Raw genomic sequence first — 16,925 nt, forward strand, 5'->3', positions numbered from 1 at the left:
GTGAATGTCATATGAAGTATTACTATGCAATAAAGTTAACAAGTCACTTTTGAGTAATAATAGCTTTGTTTTCCAGCTTGTTGAAGATAGTAATTATCCAGGAACTATGTCTGGCAAGCAAGTTACTTGGCAGCTTCACTAGAGTGCTTTGAACATTACTCCAGATCTAACAAAATAATTTTTAAAAATCTGCAACTAAATTGGACTGTTCTGTCATCTCTCAGCTTTAGGGACAAAAGCAAAGTCAGGAGCAACCCATCCAGCTCTTTTTTTTTTTTTTTTTTTTGGTCTTACTATATATTCTCACTTAATGGAACTGTTAGTGGAACAGCCTGCGAGAGGAAGTGTAAGGCCTGGCCTGCTGCAGGTAAATGTTCCCTTGATTTTGCAGAGTATTTGCTTGTTCAGTAAACAATTTTAAAGTAACTACCTAAACTTATTTAGCAGGAAATTCTCCATAAATTATGTAAATACCACTCTGTAAATGGAGGGGCAGGCAGTTTATAAGAACGTTCTATAACATCTTAAGCAATACCACAAACTGTATAATCACCACTCTGAAACTTCCGTCTTTCAGTAGTGGTGAATGTATTAAGTGTGCATGAGCAAAATCCCTTGTACCACCTGGTATGTGATTACCTTCAAAAGGAGAGTTTGATTTTAATAGTTCATTTGTTATCATGCTGCAAACATTCCCACTTCTTTCATTCTCATTTTATTTTAAGCCGTATGTTTAAATTAGTAAAAATTTTTTTAAAGTCATGATGGAAACAACTTGATGTGTTTTTTCCTGAAGTTAATATGGCTTGTTTTGTGTGCCACAATGTAACAGGACAGAATGTAATTGCATGGTGAACTATGGTTTAACTCCTATTTCCATTAACTGTGACTTAAAAAAAAAAAAAAGAACAAGGAGAGACTTGGGTATAATGCCAGAGAAAGGGATTAGGGAAATGACTTAATTAGTTGATGTTTCAGGTGTAATGTGGAATATTGCTGATAAGAAGTATGACTGTCTACAAGTACAGAACATAAGGCAGTTTCCTAACCTTTGAAGCATCTGAACAGAGGAGCTGACAAAAGCCTTTTCCTTTAGACAAAGCAAAGCTTTTGGGTGTGAAAGAGTAAGTAATCTTTCCATAAAATAAGCTGAGGACTTTGTCTAAGAAATAGATTTTATTTGGGTTTTTCCTGTTTTGGTGAACAGCCACTGACAGTGCTGTGTTTGTTTTCTCTAAGCATTTAAACATCTGGCTGCAAGTAGTGACAAGCTTAACAGAAGAAGCCTGACTGCTGGCTGCACTTAAAGGGAGAGTCATTAGAGGTGCAGATTTGTGCATTTGAAGTCATCTCAAATTTAAGCTCAAGCTACTAGAACAGGAGTCTTAAGTGATGACTGAAGGCTGTTACTAACAGACTTGGGATAAAGAGATTAGTGTGGATATTATGCAGTGAGACCAAAGCACCCTGTCAGCCTGTAGGTAAGTAATTTAACTTTACCTGAAGAGTAGGATAAACATTTAATCTGTGGAGGGACTTCAGAGAAAAACAATCAAGTTGTGCAAAGAGAGGGAGAGGAACAGTTCATATAATGGTCCTGTAACCAGAGGTTGGTTTCACGTTTTCTGTTGTGTTTTTTAAAGGTGTAGGAGGGGAATCTGAGGGTGGAATATGACAATTGTGTGGAAACTTCCAGGGTGCTCTCAAAGGAGAGTGAGCTAGGATAAAATAATCATAAGTGGACTAAAGGAGGAATAGGAAAACTTCCTGAAAATGCTATCTCTGAAAGCTTGGGGTCTGTATCTTGAAGGATCCATATCCTGCCAGACTTTCAAGAAAGTCTGAGGCTGTAACCTGTTGCCCAGGCTGTCTGGCTCCAAGTCTGGATACTGAGGTGTTCTCAGTGTCCTGTGTGAAGTGTTGTATCCACATGGAAGGAAGAGTAAGTTTTAGACATTAAAGTAATGGTTTTATGATACAATTCTGTTCCAAAACAGCCTGCTTGGCTGGCTGTTTACAGGATTTTGATGGGATTGTGTGGAACAAGATGCGCCTTGGGCAGCACAGGACTATTCATTTAAGTAACATGTGACTACTCTGGAGAGTAGTTTGGACTTCAAGCTGTTTGGGAATACCTGCTGGGTCTGGAATAGGAAACAGAGCTGCCCTTTCTTCAAGGACAAAAGAGAAGAAACTTGCTTTGCTTTTCTTCAGCCTGCTGCTGTAAATGTGAGAGTTTGTGGTGACCTGCTGGCACTTGATTTGTCACATGTTGACATTACAATGGAAAATTTCTGGTTGCTCCAACATATACAGTTTTAGGCAGGAGCAAACAGCACAGAGCAACTTGGTTTATTTGCATGTCTTGGAAGACTCTATACTATAAAATACATATTCTCTGGGTTGTTGTTTGTGTAACTGAGTTTGTGGTAGTCTTCCTACTGTAAGAGAAATGTCACATTTATTGGAAAAAATCTGAACTCAATTCCTCCAAATTCTTTTCTAGTAAAAATATTCTCTTTCATGACTAGCAATGTTTTCTGTGGTAGTTGTTTACCAGTGAGTCTAATTAGGGGATTCTCTTGTTCATTCTCAACTCTTAACTGTAAAAAGTCTGAGATCTCTTCAGTTTTGGAACCAGTAGTGAAACTCTTAATTTCCAAGAGCTGCCTTTGAAATGCTAGTAAAGATTTTAACTGCTTCAGAGGCAGGGGAGTATGGCTAAGGATACGGGTTGAACGTGTATTCTATACAAGATGTATAGAATACACTCATACTCATCATTTGGGGTAATTGATATCAGTCTGCTGTAAATGTTTTAGTACCAAGTGGTGTGGTTTGAGATCAAGCTGAGCAGAATATTAGGAAAACGGTTTGCTTTAACCATCTGTTTAAACAAAACAAAAGCATCTTTTACGTCTGTGTAGGAAGCAAAGCCTGAATCATGCATGAACTTATGGTCACCAGCCACACAGCTGAAAGCCTGCCCTAGTTACCTTCTGCAGCCCCACATTTCAGCTTGCAGTCAAATGCAACTTAATATTACTTTTTAGGTAAAATGATATTCTATTCTTTCTGGAAGATGGAGGCGGGGGGTGGGAGAGTCTGCTTATGAAAGTAGTTGTTCACTCTGGTTAACCTTGTTGCGGTTAACAAGACATTGGTGACTTGTTACCAGAGTAACAAGTTCCTCAGTTGGCTGCAGGGTTATGTTTAAAGCTTTCTGTTGAGCTGAATTACTTTATTCTGGGAGATGGAGGAGGAAAGAAACTTGCCTTCCAACCTTCTTCTTCTGAGGATATGATACCATTGCTGTTGGATATTCCTTAGTTGGCTCTCAGCACCAAAACTCTTGGTTTCATTGTATGTGATTCCCACAGGAGGAAGGTTGGGGCAATGACAGCAAAGCAGCAGCATGAGATCCACCCACAAATGTGCTCGGTTCCATCTCGTTCCCTGTCTCTGGTCCCCGAGATCTCCAGAGCCCTACACACCAGGTAGCGTCTGTAAAATCACTCTGGTGAGCCGACCAGTGCTAGGGTTTTTTTTTGTAGGTTTTTTTTTTGGTTTTTTTAATTGCTGTTAAGCCCTTCTGGCTTGGCAATGGTTTTGATACTCAAATATGTTGGGACCTTTATCTTCTCAATGTAGGACTAGGAACTGTCTTCTAATCTGTACAGTGCTCTGGGCTGTAGTGAGGTTTCAAAGTCATCTCAGAGCATAATGAGATTGGAATTTTTTTTTTGGTGTGTTTTGTTTGTGGAGTGTCATTGGAGAAACTGTTTGTTTTTTCAGTGAGATAAAATCCTTTATTTTAGTAGCATCACTAACTTATCAAACTATTCCTTTCTTGCAGAAGAATAATCCTACTCTTTTGGGGAAGTATAATGGTGCACTAAGCACATCCAACTCTACTCCACAACCCCTGATTTCCTTCAGTAACGGGAAGAAACATATGCTTAATATAACACAGCAGCTTAGTTTATTTGGAAATACGTTTAACTTTGCTGAAGAGATTCATTTGACCTAGGGGAAGGTACAAGAGAACCACTTGCTGGTAGAAATGGTGATTAGTACAAATAGCACTTCAGCACTTTTGTTCTCAGTAGACCAAGATCCTTTTGTGAATATAGCCATGGTTACCAGTTCACAGAGGAAATAGTGTGTCAAATCCACCTTATGTTTTCTTCATTTTCTGATGCCTTGCCTTCTTTCTGAAGTGATAAACAGCCAGGATTTCCAAAAGAGATTTTGGGTGCTTCAGTCAACTGATATCCTTCTTTGCTGACAGTAACAGATAAGCAAAAATCAGCTTTGAAATGATTACTTGAAGTAGCCACCTAAAGATTTTTACATATGGGGACTGCATAATGTGCATCGTTGGCAAGATCATGGAAGTTAAAGCCCCTCACTAAAGCCAAGTCCCTTTGGGGCACTGGCTACCAGTGCTAACTGTGTGTCAGTATTACGCATTCATACTTGCTGTGTCTTTCTCCATTTTAATTAAAGGAGGGGGCTCTGTAGCCTAGTCATGAGTGTCACATCCCAGAAATGTCTAGCACCATTTCCTGTTATTGAAATTTTTTTCATGCAAATGGATTCTACTGATTTCACTATTCTTCCCAAGGGACTAGAGATTTGTGCAGCATGTGGGGATCCTCCCGATCATCAGTACAGCCTGGTTTAAACACTAATGCACACAAGTCACTTCTTGCCTTACAAAAACGGTGTGCAAAGTCCTTCAGAACCCTTTACTTACCAGCATTCACAGCACTTGGTTGTAACAGCTGATCCTCCTAAGGCTTTAAGTTTGATGCTTCACTACAGGTTTTTTTTCTTCCATTTGTCTTTAGTGGCATCCAACATCTGCCTCCTACCTTAAAATACTGATAATTGCTGATGTCTTAATTGTGTACCGGCAAATTCAAGAGCCTCCTGAACTTTACAGAAGCCAGGGGGTAATTCTTGCCCTCCAGTGTGTGTTCTCCCTTAACAGCAGTTTTCCCTGTAACTCTGTTAAATGTACACAGGTGCCCACAGAGCCCAACCCCTATCAGATACAGGAGATATTAACAGCTACAGAGCTTAATGTGATGTTGTCTATATCAACAAGAATGCAATAATTGTATATGACTATTCATGTTTTGTCCTCTTTCCCATGTCTTTGGTCAAAGTAATTAAAGTGCTTCAAGTCTTAGTGGAAACCTTTTTGTGTTTTTCCCTCCTTGATCCATAAACCTTAAGGAACATAGTGACATAGGTTCTTTCTCTCAAGTGAGTGTGCAATACTGAAACATATGGTTCTGGAAATGCAAAGGTTCTTCATTGAATCAGTCTAATGCTAGGGATTAGGTTCTATTTGTACAAGAATAGTCTGAGTTACTTTAGTTGGTGTCTATCTCCTTGAACCTTAATAAGATACTTTCTATAAAAAATATTACTGTTCATCCTTTTTCGGTAACTGCTGTTTGTTTTCTCCTTTCCTGTAACTGTGGTTCCTTTGTATATAAGAGCACACTTCACTTAGCTGGCTTCACAAAATGGAAGTTCCTCTTGAAAAAATTTCATTTTAGGAACTCTTTGCTATCTGTTTGTTACTTCTAAGCCTGAGATTTTCACATTAGATCCATGTACATTTATTTTACTATTTACACCTATCACAGTACATTTATATGGAATACCATCACACAGACAAACCAGCTACTGACAGCTAATATAAAGATATTAGATTCCACAAGGCTTAATCTGCATAGAGACCAGAAACACATTTAATGGTGAAACACAGATAAGTCTTTCTGTATTTCCCTTAATTTTAAATCCATTTTGTGTAGAATGTGATCTTCCTACCACAAATACTTACTTCTATGTTTGTCTTATAGTCAATTTGTCTTGGGTCGCTTCTGTCTTCCTATGCTTGAGAGCTTATATTTCTTATGGTCATGAAATATGCAATTAATAGTTGTTTTAAGCATTGTTTAAATATTAAATTGTCTTCCACTCTCCTTCCAGTAACCTCCAGTGATAGGTAATCTCATAGTGCATGTAACTTCTAATAGTGGAGAAAACTCTCTGGGTGCATATTTCTCTGACTCCATGTGAAGTGGAGATCTAAAGAGAAGTGACACAGCCTTGGACTGCATCATCTATTTGAGGATCACTGTAGTTGTGCTTGCTAAAGCTTTAACAGAGACTTACTTTCCCTGGTGCAAGCAATATCCATTTGACTTGAGTAATTAAGAAATCATACGGGATATAAAAATCTACATTTACTTGCAGCATCCTTGTCACTGATCCTCACTCTTTAGGAAGAATTGGAAGTGAAACTCCACAGCAAAGTAGTTGAACATCACACTAGTTTGCTAAGTATTTTGTATGCAACATCAGTAATCCTAAAGTTGCTTCATCTATCAGTTGCATTATATACAGCATTGCTACTTGTTCCTTTTGTTTGGAAAAGTAGCCAAAATGGGATATTTCAGCAAATTTTGAGTGCTGTTTGTCAAGAGGGGGAAAGTGTACAACAAATTCTTACAAAGTGATGGCATATTAAAATTGCTGTTTTACACCTTACTGGATGAAATAAACCCTCTTTTCATTCACTTTTATCACTGTGGTGTTTTTGTTGACTCTAGTACAGATCTTTTCTGGTCACTGGACAGCCACTATATAGATTTCTTTTGGTTTTAGGCATGCGTGTTGAGTGATCCATGCAACAGTGAAGAACCTGCCATTGTACATTCCATATATTACTGTTGTACCAGTTGCTCTTGACTCCATTAGCAGGATGCAGTTAGTTCCCCTCACCCTACAGTTTCATTCAATGAAAACATTTGAAAAGACAAACATGGTAAAGAGCCCAGAGCTACATGATGTTGCATTGTGTGGCCCCACAACAATCTTTAATAATGGCCAATCCTGCTTTGGCAATGGTGGGCTTGCTTGGAGGAGGTTCTGCCTTCTTTTCTGCTGGGCTGCCTGCAATGTTCAAAACAGGACACCATTAAAATCAAGAGCTGGTAAAAAGATTTCTCCATATTCTAGCTTAAATAATGTAAGCCTTTCCTGCACACATCCACCCCACCCTGAATTTTTTAACTCTTGTTTGAACAAAACATCTAACACTTCGGTAGTAACCAATCTGGTATGTGGATTCAAATTGCTCAGGAAGTCTTATCTCTTCAGAGGAGGAAGTTAAGAGGAGGTAACGAATGCAGACATCTCAATGGGAAGGCAAACTGCTTGCATGTTGTTAATCCAGCTGTCCCTGTTCACAGCCATAGGGTCAGATAATACAACCTTCCATGGAAAGTTATCTTGCTGTGTTTTAAACTGGCTGCAAAATGGCAGTGTGTTTGGATATAAACCTCTTCAGCTGGTGTGGACCAAATTAACTTTCTAAGAAGGACACTTCTCCCTTGATTATCTCCCTGCCAAAGAGCTCAGTTTCAGACAGGTCAAAATCAACCTGTTAACTTTTAAAGGTCATGCTGTGACTGTTTTGTTTGAAAGCTGCAGCTAAAAGCTTCCAAGGGATCATGTAATCCACTTACTTTCTGAGAAATTACTGTTTGCCGTTCTGTTGAAGTGATTTGGGTTGAGGTGATTGAAAAATCTATTTATGCTGGTAAGATGTAAGGAAATTGGGGGCAGCTGTGGAAGTTTATGGTCCTTTCTCTAGTTTCCATCTTGCCTGCAGTAAAATGGGCAAACTGTGCTTCAGATATCCTAATATATATCTTAAGAGGGGTTTTTTTCCAGTTATTTTTGCAGAACGAGATGAGAAAATGATTGGCAAAGACAGATCTAGTTGCTTACTAAAGCAAGTTGTGACAATTTGCATTCAGACATACTTTGGATATTTAAAGCATACAAAACAAATTTGAAGTGGCCATAGATGACTTGGATTCAGTTTTAAGAGGGAACTGGGCATCTGAATTCTAAGTGGGCAGCAACTGCTGACACTTTACATTGTTTCAGGGTGATCTATCTATGTTAACCTAGCTTTTGGCAGAGGCTGGCCCAGCATGGCTTTTGAAAATGCTCTTTTATCTAGTTAACTTTGGATTTTTTTTCTTTTGTTGTTGTTTTTCTTAATGTTTAGGAACTCACTGGTAGGAGATTGTGTTGCCTTGTCTAAGGGTTTTAACTTGGTGCGAAGGAATTCAGCCATCTCTTTGTCTTCTTCCTTCTCTCTGGTGGGGGAAAAAAAAGAAATCTGTTACAGAAATAATCTTTTTTCTGTAAATGGGACAATAAAAGCTGGAGTAGTTAGGATCAAATCACTAGTAAAAAAACCCACTACTTTTTAAAAAACACTAATTAAAGAGCAAAATATTTGTCTAAATGAAAGCAGTAACAAACTTGTAGAATTCAGAGACAATTTTCCCCAAGGTTCTTTACTTGTCTCAGGGTTGGATTCATTATATTCTCTAGTCACTGGATTTAAAACATAATGTATTACCTATTTTAAGATTATGGCCTGAAGTGCTTCATGATGCTTCCTCTACAAAGTAAAGCAGAGAATATATATTGGTGTGATCGTACTGCTGATTTTTAAAGGTCTACTAAGACAAAAAATTGGATCTCATGGTCTCCTGCTGATAGTGTTTACCAAAGCCAAGTATATTTCTCTTTGCCTGAAGATAACACCATTAGGCCCAAAATAAAAAGATCGTGTTGCTATAATCTTGATTATATCTATTAATGATATTTTCATGTTGGTTTCTTTGCTATTTTGTTACTTAAATATTAACAATGAATGCACTGATTAGGTATCTTGGTTTAGAAGAAAAGCAGATTTCATTGTCCAGAGTTTTAAAGTAAATTCACATTTACTCCAAATGTGAATTGAGACTAAGGTATTCACATCTGCATAGCATGTAGCAGTGCATTTTCAGTAGCCTACAATTAGGCTTCTGTATTGTCTGGCTGTTGCTGAGGCTTCTGCGATTTGCACGAGGAAGGAGCAGTGGAGAGTATCTGGATTGTGACCAGCTCAGGCCTCTTGTCAGCTGCTGACTTTGGCCAGCTCTCTCTGATCAGCTGCAGGACCCTGGCAAGCTTTCTTCTCTCCTGTCCTTTGCTTGCTTAGAATTTGAATGTGTTGGAAGAGATATTGTCGTTTAGGATAAATGAATTGATGAGCCTTAAATCTTTACTGTTGAAAGAGGAAGTAATAGCAAAGCTCTGACTACTTGTAGAGTGTTGGGATCTCAGTGTAGCAGCTGGAAATGAACTTTTGAGGAAGACCAGAGCTTTTTCAGCAATTTTGGGCTAAGATACTGAGGTGAAACCACTCTGAACTTGCTTATGCTTTAGATTAGGTAGACCTCTGTTAGTGATTGCGTTCTCTGGAGGTGTGGGGTTTTTTTTTTGCTATGGCAGGGTGAGAACAGTAATAATAAAACCTAGCCACATTATTTTTTATAAAAAAGGGAGATTTTTAGATGCCTACAAATATAGCCCCTGTAGAACTCCATTCCATTTCATGTCTACTTCTTATGCCAAGACAATCCTCTGGTAGCAACAAATATTCTTCTCTTTCTAATTGTAAATGCCCAGACACTTTCTGGTAGGAAAGTAAGACACCAAACCCTGCTGTAGTCGTAAGATGACTGAATCATTGAAGGGAAATGAACTGAATCCTATGAAACCAGGATGAGGATTTTACCTTGGTAAGTTGCTTTAAAGGACCAATTATCTCATATTAGTGTCAATGTAAATTTTGTCACTCTCTCCAGCGTAGCATTAGACTTGTGAAATCTCACAAATAAGTTCAGTTGCTTTTAGTTCTTACCGTAGTCTCTCCACCTCTGCATCATCTACAAGAAAATCTCTTTTTTGTACCAGTCTATGGATCTTCTGAATCAATTCATCCTCTCTTTGTTTCTCCATCTTTGTTTTTTCTTTTTCTGGTCAAAAACAGAGAAAAGAGTCTATTACTTTGTATTCTAGAGAGTGGGGTGGGGTGTGCGTGTGTGTGTGGACATTGCAGATACCTAAGAATGAATTGCTGATTTGAAGTTAATGGTTTTTCAGACCTGAGTCACCAAAACCCCAGCAAGTTCTGGTCACTGCCTCTTTTCTTTTCCACTTGCTGGTGTCATCAGATCAGCTTAATGGTCTGGAGACTCTGTGGGGCTTGTCACGCCTATTTTTAATATTAAATTACTCTGCAAGACACTGCTTTAAATTTTTTAAAGAGCTTTGGTAGGAACACAGTCCAGGCTTCATTAAAAAAACATGGTACAAATTCCCTTTGACCTCAGGGGAAACGAGACCACACCAAAAGGACCATTTCTCTCTACTTCATGACATCTTTGGCTGTTGACTACAACAGGCTTTTTTCTACACTGGTCAGGCAAGCAAGCTGCAAATCCACACAAATAGCATCAAGTGTAAAATGTGGAAAAAATATGGAAGTGTTTATTTTCCCTGTGCTTCAAAAAAATCTGAGTAATTACTATATATCCTTGCTAATTGGCTAGTCTGTAATGTCTAGGTTATTTATAAACAACTATTTTTGTGACATGACAGATGTGCCTGTTGCAAACTAAAACTCATGAATGTTAGAGAGCTGTAGTTTAAGGTTATAAAGCAAATGTAGTTAAGACAGAAATATTCAAACCTAGCAAGTGCAGCAGAGATGAGAAAGGCAGAGGCAAATCCCAGCCCACCTCTTTCTTCAAGAAGCTGAAAATTTTGATTAGCTGAGAAGGCACAGCATTATGTAAGAATTTAGGTTTTGAGCAGTAGAACCATAAAATTAAATATAATAAGAGTTGCGGGAAGAAGGGCAAGCTGCCTGCAGTCTGATGCTTCTGAGCTATGTTATGTCTGCTGGTTGAATTTATAAGATATTTTAAATAGCTAAATAAATCAGACATTTGAAAATTATCGTTTAATGCAGCTTAATTTTGGATCATGGGATTGAGGATGCTTACTGCTGGGAACTTCTGCAATAAATCCCTTCCTTACATAAAAACACATTGAATACATTTTCAAGACAATGAAATTCTGTAAGTCTTAATTTCAGAACATCATACTCCTTGGAGAATTTTGAATTATGGTCTGCCAATAGCAGAAGAAATAATTTGCAATATAACATAAGGCTGCTTTGTCTGGGATGTATTTTCTGTGTTATATCTTTTAAAAATGATAAAGGAAGGTGGTTATTGACTGCTATGAAGATTTCAAGACCTCTACATTGTTACCTATGGAGAATTCCCATGTTTAATGCTGAATTTGTAGCAGAGAAAAAAGAAGAATGCTTAGAAATCATTGCTTTTTCTTGCTTTGCCTCTTGTGTCTATGGAGCAAGGGATCTCCTCCTCCCACTACTGAAGGGAGAAGCTACTTTCTACTTCCTCCCAATCTATCCCCTTCCCAGATTGAGATGTTCTCTCCCACGATATCCTTCAGGAAACTGCCTGCCAAATATATGCATCCTGAATTGTAGCAGAGTACTGCGTATTCTGTGTGCTAAAAGACTGATCTCATGTCTACTGAAATTGGCTGAACTGTGTCTACTGAAACCATAGAGCAGGGGGGTCTCTATATAAATCTGTATTCTAACAGCAAAATCACTATAAAGATAATATGAATGAACCCATTTCTGGAAAGTGTTTTCTAGGTTAGGGACATGCTGTGTCAGCACTTAGTTCTGTGTGAAAGCCAGCAGCTCCTTTGTCTTCGTTAAGACATAAGTATTTTTGTAAGTCTGCCAAAAGGTGGTGCTGCTGGAACTGTGCACACTTAATTCTTAAGTTTGCTGAGATTTGCAAGTGCTAAGGAGAAACCACTCTCTGTGGATTTCTGCTTAAGACTGTGTGACTGGAAAATAGTTTCTAAAAGGTTAAAAAAAAAAAAAAAGCCCACCAAAAAAATGAAAACCGGTCAACCCTAAGTTAAAAGTATGGGTAGGAAAGCTGCAGACTAGAAGTGAGGCAAGGCAAATCATTCATAGATATTTTGTAAGATTCATAATCCTTTCCAACACCATTTAAACCAATAATATACCAACAGTGCTATTAGAAATTAAAAATGTGACCTACTAAGTATAAAAGAAAAAGTAAGAAAGATTATGAATCCACTTTTGTTGGGTGCCAAGTGAAAACGTTTTTGTACAACTAAGAACATGTGGCCTCAGAGTAGATCCCTGATTCCTATTTAATGAGTGACCTTCTCCTTTCTGGGGAGAAAGTTGTTCTTTAAAGCTGCACAATGAAATGTGAGGGAAAAGATGAGGATAACCAAAAGAGAGTCAAAATTTGTCTGTAATAGGCAGCAGCAAATTATTTCTGAAGGGTTCTAGAGGCTATGCAGTAATATCTAGTGTAAATGGCCCACTGCAGTTGCTGAGTTTTTTGTAGGATCTGTCTGTACTTTTTTCTTGAGCAGATTAGGGCTGTTCTGGATGATCTAAAATAGCAAAGCTGTAGTGAAGTGAAATTTCTCACTGATTTCAGGTGGAATTCGGAGTTAAGGACTGCAAAGCTGCCCACAAGTGTTCCACCTCAGAGCAGTGAATTTGCAAAGAATTAAGGCAAAATACAAAGCAAAAGTTTGCCTCTTGCTTTTTGTAGAAACCCATTTTACTTTATTCTATAAGGTAGATTTAACTACAGGCATAACAATGAATTGTTGTATCTAGGAAAAAACCAATCACGTTCAGTGATGGTTATAAATCCTTCTCCTTTCTCCCTTTTATCTTGGGTATCTCAGCACTCTGTCTTTTCTACTTGACAATCTCTGTGCCACTTGCTTCCCTTGAGATTGCCAAGGGATTGCAAGAACTAAGGAATGTGCACCTTGTTTGAGTGATATTTGCAGGGTTGCTGCCAAGGGAGCAGTGAAATACAGCATGAAAAGAAATTGAGAGACCAGGAGAATAAAGATGGGAAGAACAAATAAGGACTAGAGGGAAGATATATGAAACTCAAGCTTGGGGGGAAATTTCTGATTGTTCCTGACACCATCCCCACCTGTGCATCACCCAAGCATTATTCCAATATTGAGCTGGAGATAGTCATTACCTGGGATTGCTACCAAACTCTGCAGCTCCTTCTTAAGGTTCATAATGTCTTTGCACAGCTGGATATCATCCATCCTGCAGAAACAAAAAAAAGCATGGTCAGAGACATGCAAACTCCATCCTGTGCTGATGGAATCAGCTAGATCTCATCTTGAATAATGATACTGCCCCTTGCCTGGGACCTGTGCATCAGCTTGAAATGCCAATGTTTATTTAACCTTGGGTTACTGTTCATTCACCAATACTAACAGCAAAAGGTATTTCATAATAAATGCCTGTTAAGCCCTTGATTACTTGTCTTACTGCAATCTAATTTGTGTGTAGGTCATATCTGTCACTAGAGATTATTTCAGATGCCTTTTGCTTTCTTGAATGTCACAGAACATTCTGAAACAGGCATCTGTATATTTAGAAGTCATGAAAAAGACAAGACAGCCTGGAGAAGAGAAGGCTCCAGAGCGACCTTATAATGGCCTTCCAGTGCCTGAAGGGGGCCTACAGGAGAGATGGGGAGGGACTCTTTATCAGGAAATGTAGTGATAGGACAAGGGGTAATGGTTTTAAATTGAAAGAGGGGAGATTTAGATTAGATATCAGGAAGAAATTCTTTCCTCTGAGGGCAGTGAGACACTGGAACAGGTTGCCCAGAGAAGTTGTGGATGCCCCATCCCTGGAGGTGTCCAAGGCCAGGCTGGATGGGGCTTTGAGCAACCAGCTCTAGTGGGAGCTGTCCCTGCTCATGGCAGTAGGGTTGGAACTCGATGATCTTTAAGGCACCTTCCAACTCTTAACGATTCGATGATTCTATACATACGGCAGCAACAGTTTTCACAAGGGAAAATAACAGGGAGCCTGGGAAGGGGCAGCAGAGCCATTATTTGGCATATACATTACTTGGCACAGCTAAGCAAAGGTTTATGTTACGCTATGAACTTTCTTTGTGCCCTTATTAATAACTTAATCCTGATAACAAAGATCTAGAAACTCTTGTAATTTGGCATCTAACTATTTTGAGGTCCTGTGCCTTAGGTGGGTGTTTTCCATGGTTGACATGAGTGCTTCAAATCCTTGATGTGTGCAGAAAGTCCATTAATGTTAAGACACAGAAGACAGTTTTTAAAAATCTGTAACTTTAGCAGAAACTGCACTTTCAGTTCTTATTGAAACTGCTACCTATCCCGAGAGCTGCTATACTGAATTATTCCCCTGGAAGCTAGCAAACTTCAGCATTAGTTTCCTGGCAAATGTTTTATTTTAGTGTCTTGGCCATGTTGGCAGCCAAGGCTCAGGTGTTGGTTCTGAGGGCTGCATCAAGGGCTTCCATTTTGAAATCACACCCTAGGGAATAAAAAAAGCAGCCTTTGTGAGTAATTGTACATTCTTCAACTCAGATGTCACCAACACTATCCTTATCCACAGATCTCAGTCCTTGTTTCATAATCTTCTGCCTGCAGGGTAGGTTGCCTGTTGCCTAAGCACCTGAAGGTAGCTGAAGTGCTATCAGAACATGGGCTGTCACAGTGGTATTTCAAGAGAGGAAACTCGAGAGCTTAGAGTGTGTGTGTATGTGATAGTGAGCGCACAAAGGATAATGCAGTCAAATTATTGAATTAAGTGAGGAGTGGAAAAAGTAGGTGTTTCTGGCACAAATAAGATTTTAATCACAACCCAAGAGCTTTTATTCTCTCTGCCGCCTCTGCATGGAACACAGGTCTCTGCAGGGAACTCTCCTTCAGCTGCTTTTCTCATGTTATTAAAGCACGTTGATCCTTTTTATTATTTGCTGCTTTGGTTAACTCCATCTTGCCTGTCCTGCTACTTTCATTGTGCTCTGACAGCTATTCCTGCTGCCTTTTTACTTCTCTCTTGCCAAAATATGACAGTGAAATACCTCTGATGATAATCTTCATTGCTCACCTCTTTTCCTTGTTTTGGTGCCACTGTCACCTCCACTGGGGATCTGCTCTCCCACCATACATCTGTCTTATAAGACTTCTATTGTGAAGATTAGCGTGCTAGCTTCAGGGTTAGTCCATTGTTCACTGCTGTATGTGTTTAGGATGCTTGGAGGCAGAGACATTTATATTGATGGTTATTCTTACTCAGGCTCCCCACATCATTCATGCTGATCACATGCAAAGCCTGCTTTAGTCTTGAGATCTATCATGCTAAATGGTACTAAAGTTACTTTTATCAATTAACAATCTTAAACGCTATCTCCTTGGGAGAATCAATATTCAAAATGTGCTGGGATGTGAGCAAGGCTCACAGCTCCTTATCCATTCAATGTTCATCCAGTTTGGGTGTCACATTAATATAATCAGCATTATTATATTTAAGGAAACTGACCATGGTTAACAAAGACACCAGTTTCTTGGCAAGAAATGTTCAACATTGAATTGCTGTATTCTAATGATACAGGTGATAATGATCCTCATCTAGTGAAGGGAACAGTGAGTTTCTATAAAAGAAATTTCCATGACATACAAAGAGAGGATATTCTTTCTTTTTCTCCTGTATCAGTAGATCTGGCTTTGTTCTAGGAAGATCTGAAAGATCCTGATAAAAATACTTCACTGCATCAGCTTGGCTCCCTGCCCTCCTCAAGGAACTCCCAAAAGCTAATGTCAATGCTTTTCTTTCAGGATTTTCAGGAATTTAAAATATCACGGGCAGTATGTTCCAAGTGAGCAAGATCAATGTTCAGTAATCCCTACACCCCTATGCTCAATTTGTGGCGAAGGCAATTCCTCCCATTATTTTGGCTCTTGTTTAATCTGACTGCAGAACATACAGCTAGCACTCTCCATATATATTCTTAGCATCTCTTTTTCCTGAGACCTAAACTTTGTTTCTGCCTTGTAAACTCACAGGAGAGAAGTAAATATGTGGCCAAGCACTTAAGGGCTGTAATAGCTCTGTGACAATCTGAATCCAAAAGTCATAAGCCAGATGACCTCTCTGGGGGTCTCTGGCCTGAATACAGGGCTACAATTGCTGTTCTCAGAAAAGGAAAGAGGAGGAATCCCTGGGAAAGAAAGCTCTTAGAAGGCCATTCAGTATGTACTGGTACTACAGACCTTCCTCTCTCTTCCCATTTATGCTCTGGTTCCTGGATGTGAGTGGTTACAGGAGGCCTAGGAGAAGTTAATGCTGCTTCTGAAAAAAAAAAATCAAATCTGAGTGGATTTCTCATTTGAAAGCTGGATAGTCAGCAGGGTTTGACTGAGAGCATATTTGTATTACTGTCAGACCTCTTTAGGAAATAAGAAGAGCCTGTGGGAATCTTAAAGAAAGCAGGAATCTGCAGAGTTGAGAAAACGAAACTCCTTTGGGTCCCTTAACTTTCTGCAAAGAAGCTGGAGAAACACACTGAGCCTAATTCTGCAGCGCTTTCTCTTCTATGATGTCATAAATCAAATCTATCAAGAGTGTAAGATGCGACGTTACGCAGACTGTTGACCAGCTTATTTGAGAGGACTGTTCTGTTCCCTGCATACCTGGTGCTTTTCTCAAAGGAGAGCAGCACAATCCAGTTGTTGGTTTGTGCAGAATGCAATGGCTTTTTCCCTGTAAATACAGCACAGCATAGGATACTGAGATGACACCCCCCAGGCCTGTTTAAGTTGCCTACAAAGCTGCTCAAAATATTTTCATAAAATTTGCAATATATAAACAGCCTTTACCGAACTCTCTGTTCTCTGGAATAGATGGTACATTCTCTCCAGTACATTCTCTCTGTGAAATATTTTTTGACGCAATAGAAAAAACATCAGTAAAGCAAACAGCAGTTACAATATGTCAGTTTTTCCCCCAGAGCTGAGCTTTAAACGTCTGCCCAGAAATCTTAAACACATGAGTTACAAGTATGATAAACCATTTCTCTTATTAA

General features: G+C 39.0%; 1 protein-coding gene across 1 annotated transcript in view; it reads right to left on the reverse strand.

Annotated features, from left to right (window-relative positions):
- Positions 1–3,959: 3,959 nt before the first annotated feature.
- LOC106884789 (chromosome unknown open reading frame, human C16orf45) overlaps positions 3,960–16,925 on the reverse strand; it is a 52,262-nt gene continuing 39,296 nt past the window's right edge. Inside the window, exons 3-6 of the mRNA XM_014936378.1 lie at positions 13,035–13,108; positions 9,797–9,911; positions 8,110–8,192; positions 3,960–6,975 (exon numbers count right to left, since the gene is read on the reverse strand). Coding sequence (XP_014791864.1) covers positions 6,863–6,975; positions 8,110–8,192; positions 9,797–9,911; positions 13,035–13,108 — 385 coding nt within the window. The 3' untranslated portion in view covers positions 3,960–6,862. The remainder of the gene's footprint in view (positions 6,976–8,109; positions 8,193–9,796; positions 9,912–13,034; positions 13,109–16,925) is intronic.

Source organism: Calidris pugnax, unplaced genomic scaffold (assembly GCF_001431845.1).
Source record: "Calidris pugnax isolate Ruff unplaced genomic scaffold, ASM143184v1 scaffold17, whole genome shotgun sequence".
In the NCBI taxonomy this organism is placed as follows: Eukaryota; Metazoa; Chordata; class Aves; order Charadriiformes; family Scolopacidae; genus Calidris; species Calidris pugnax.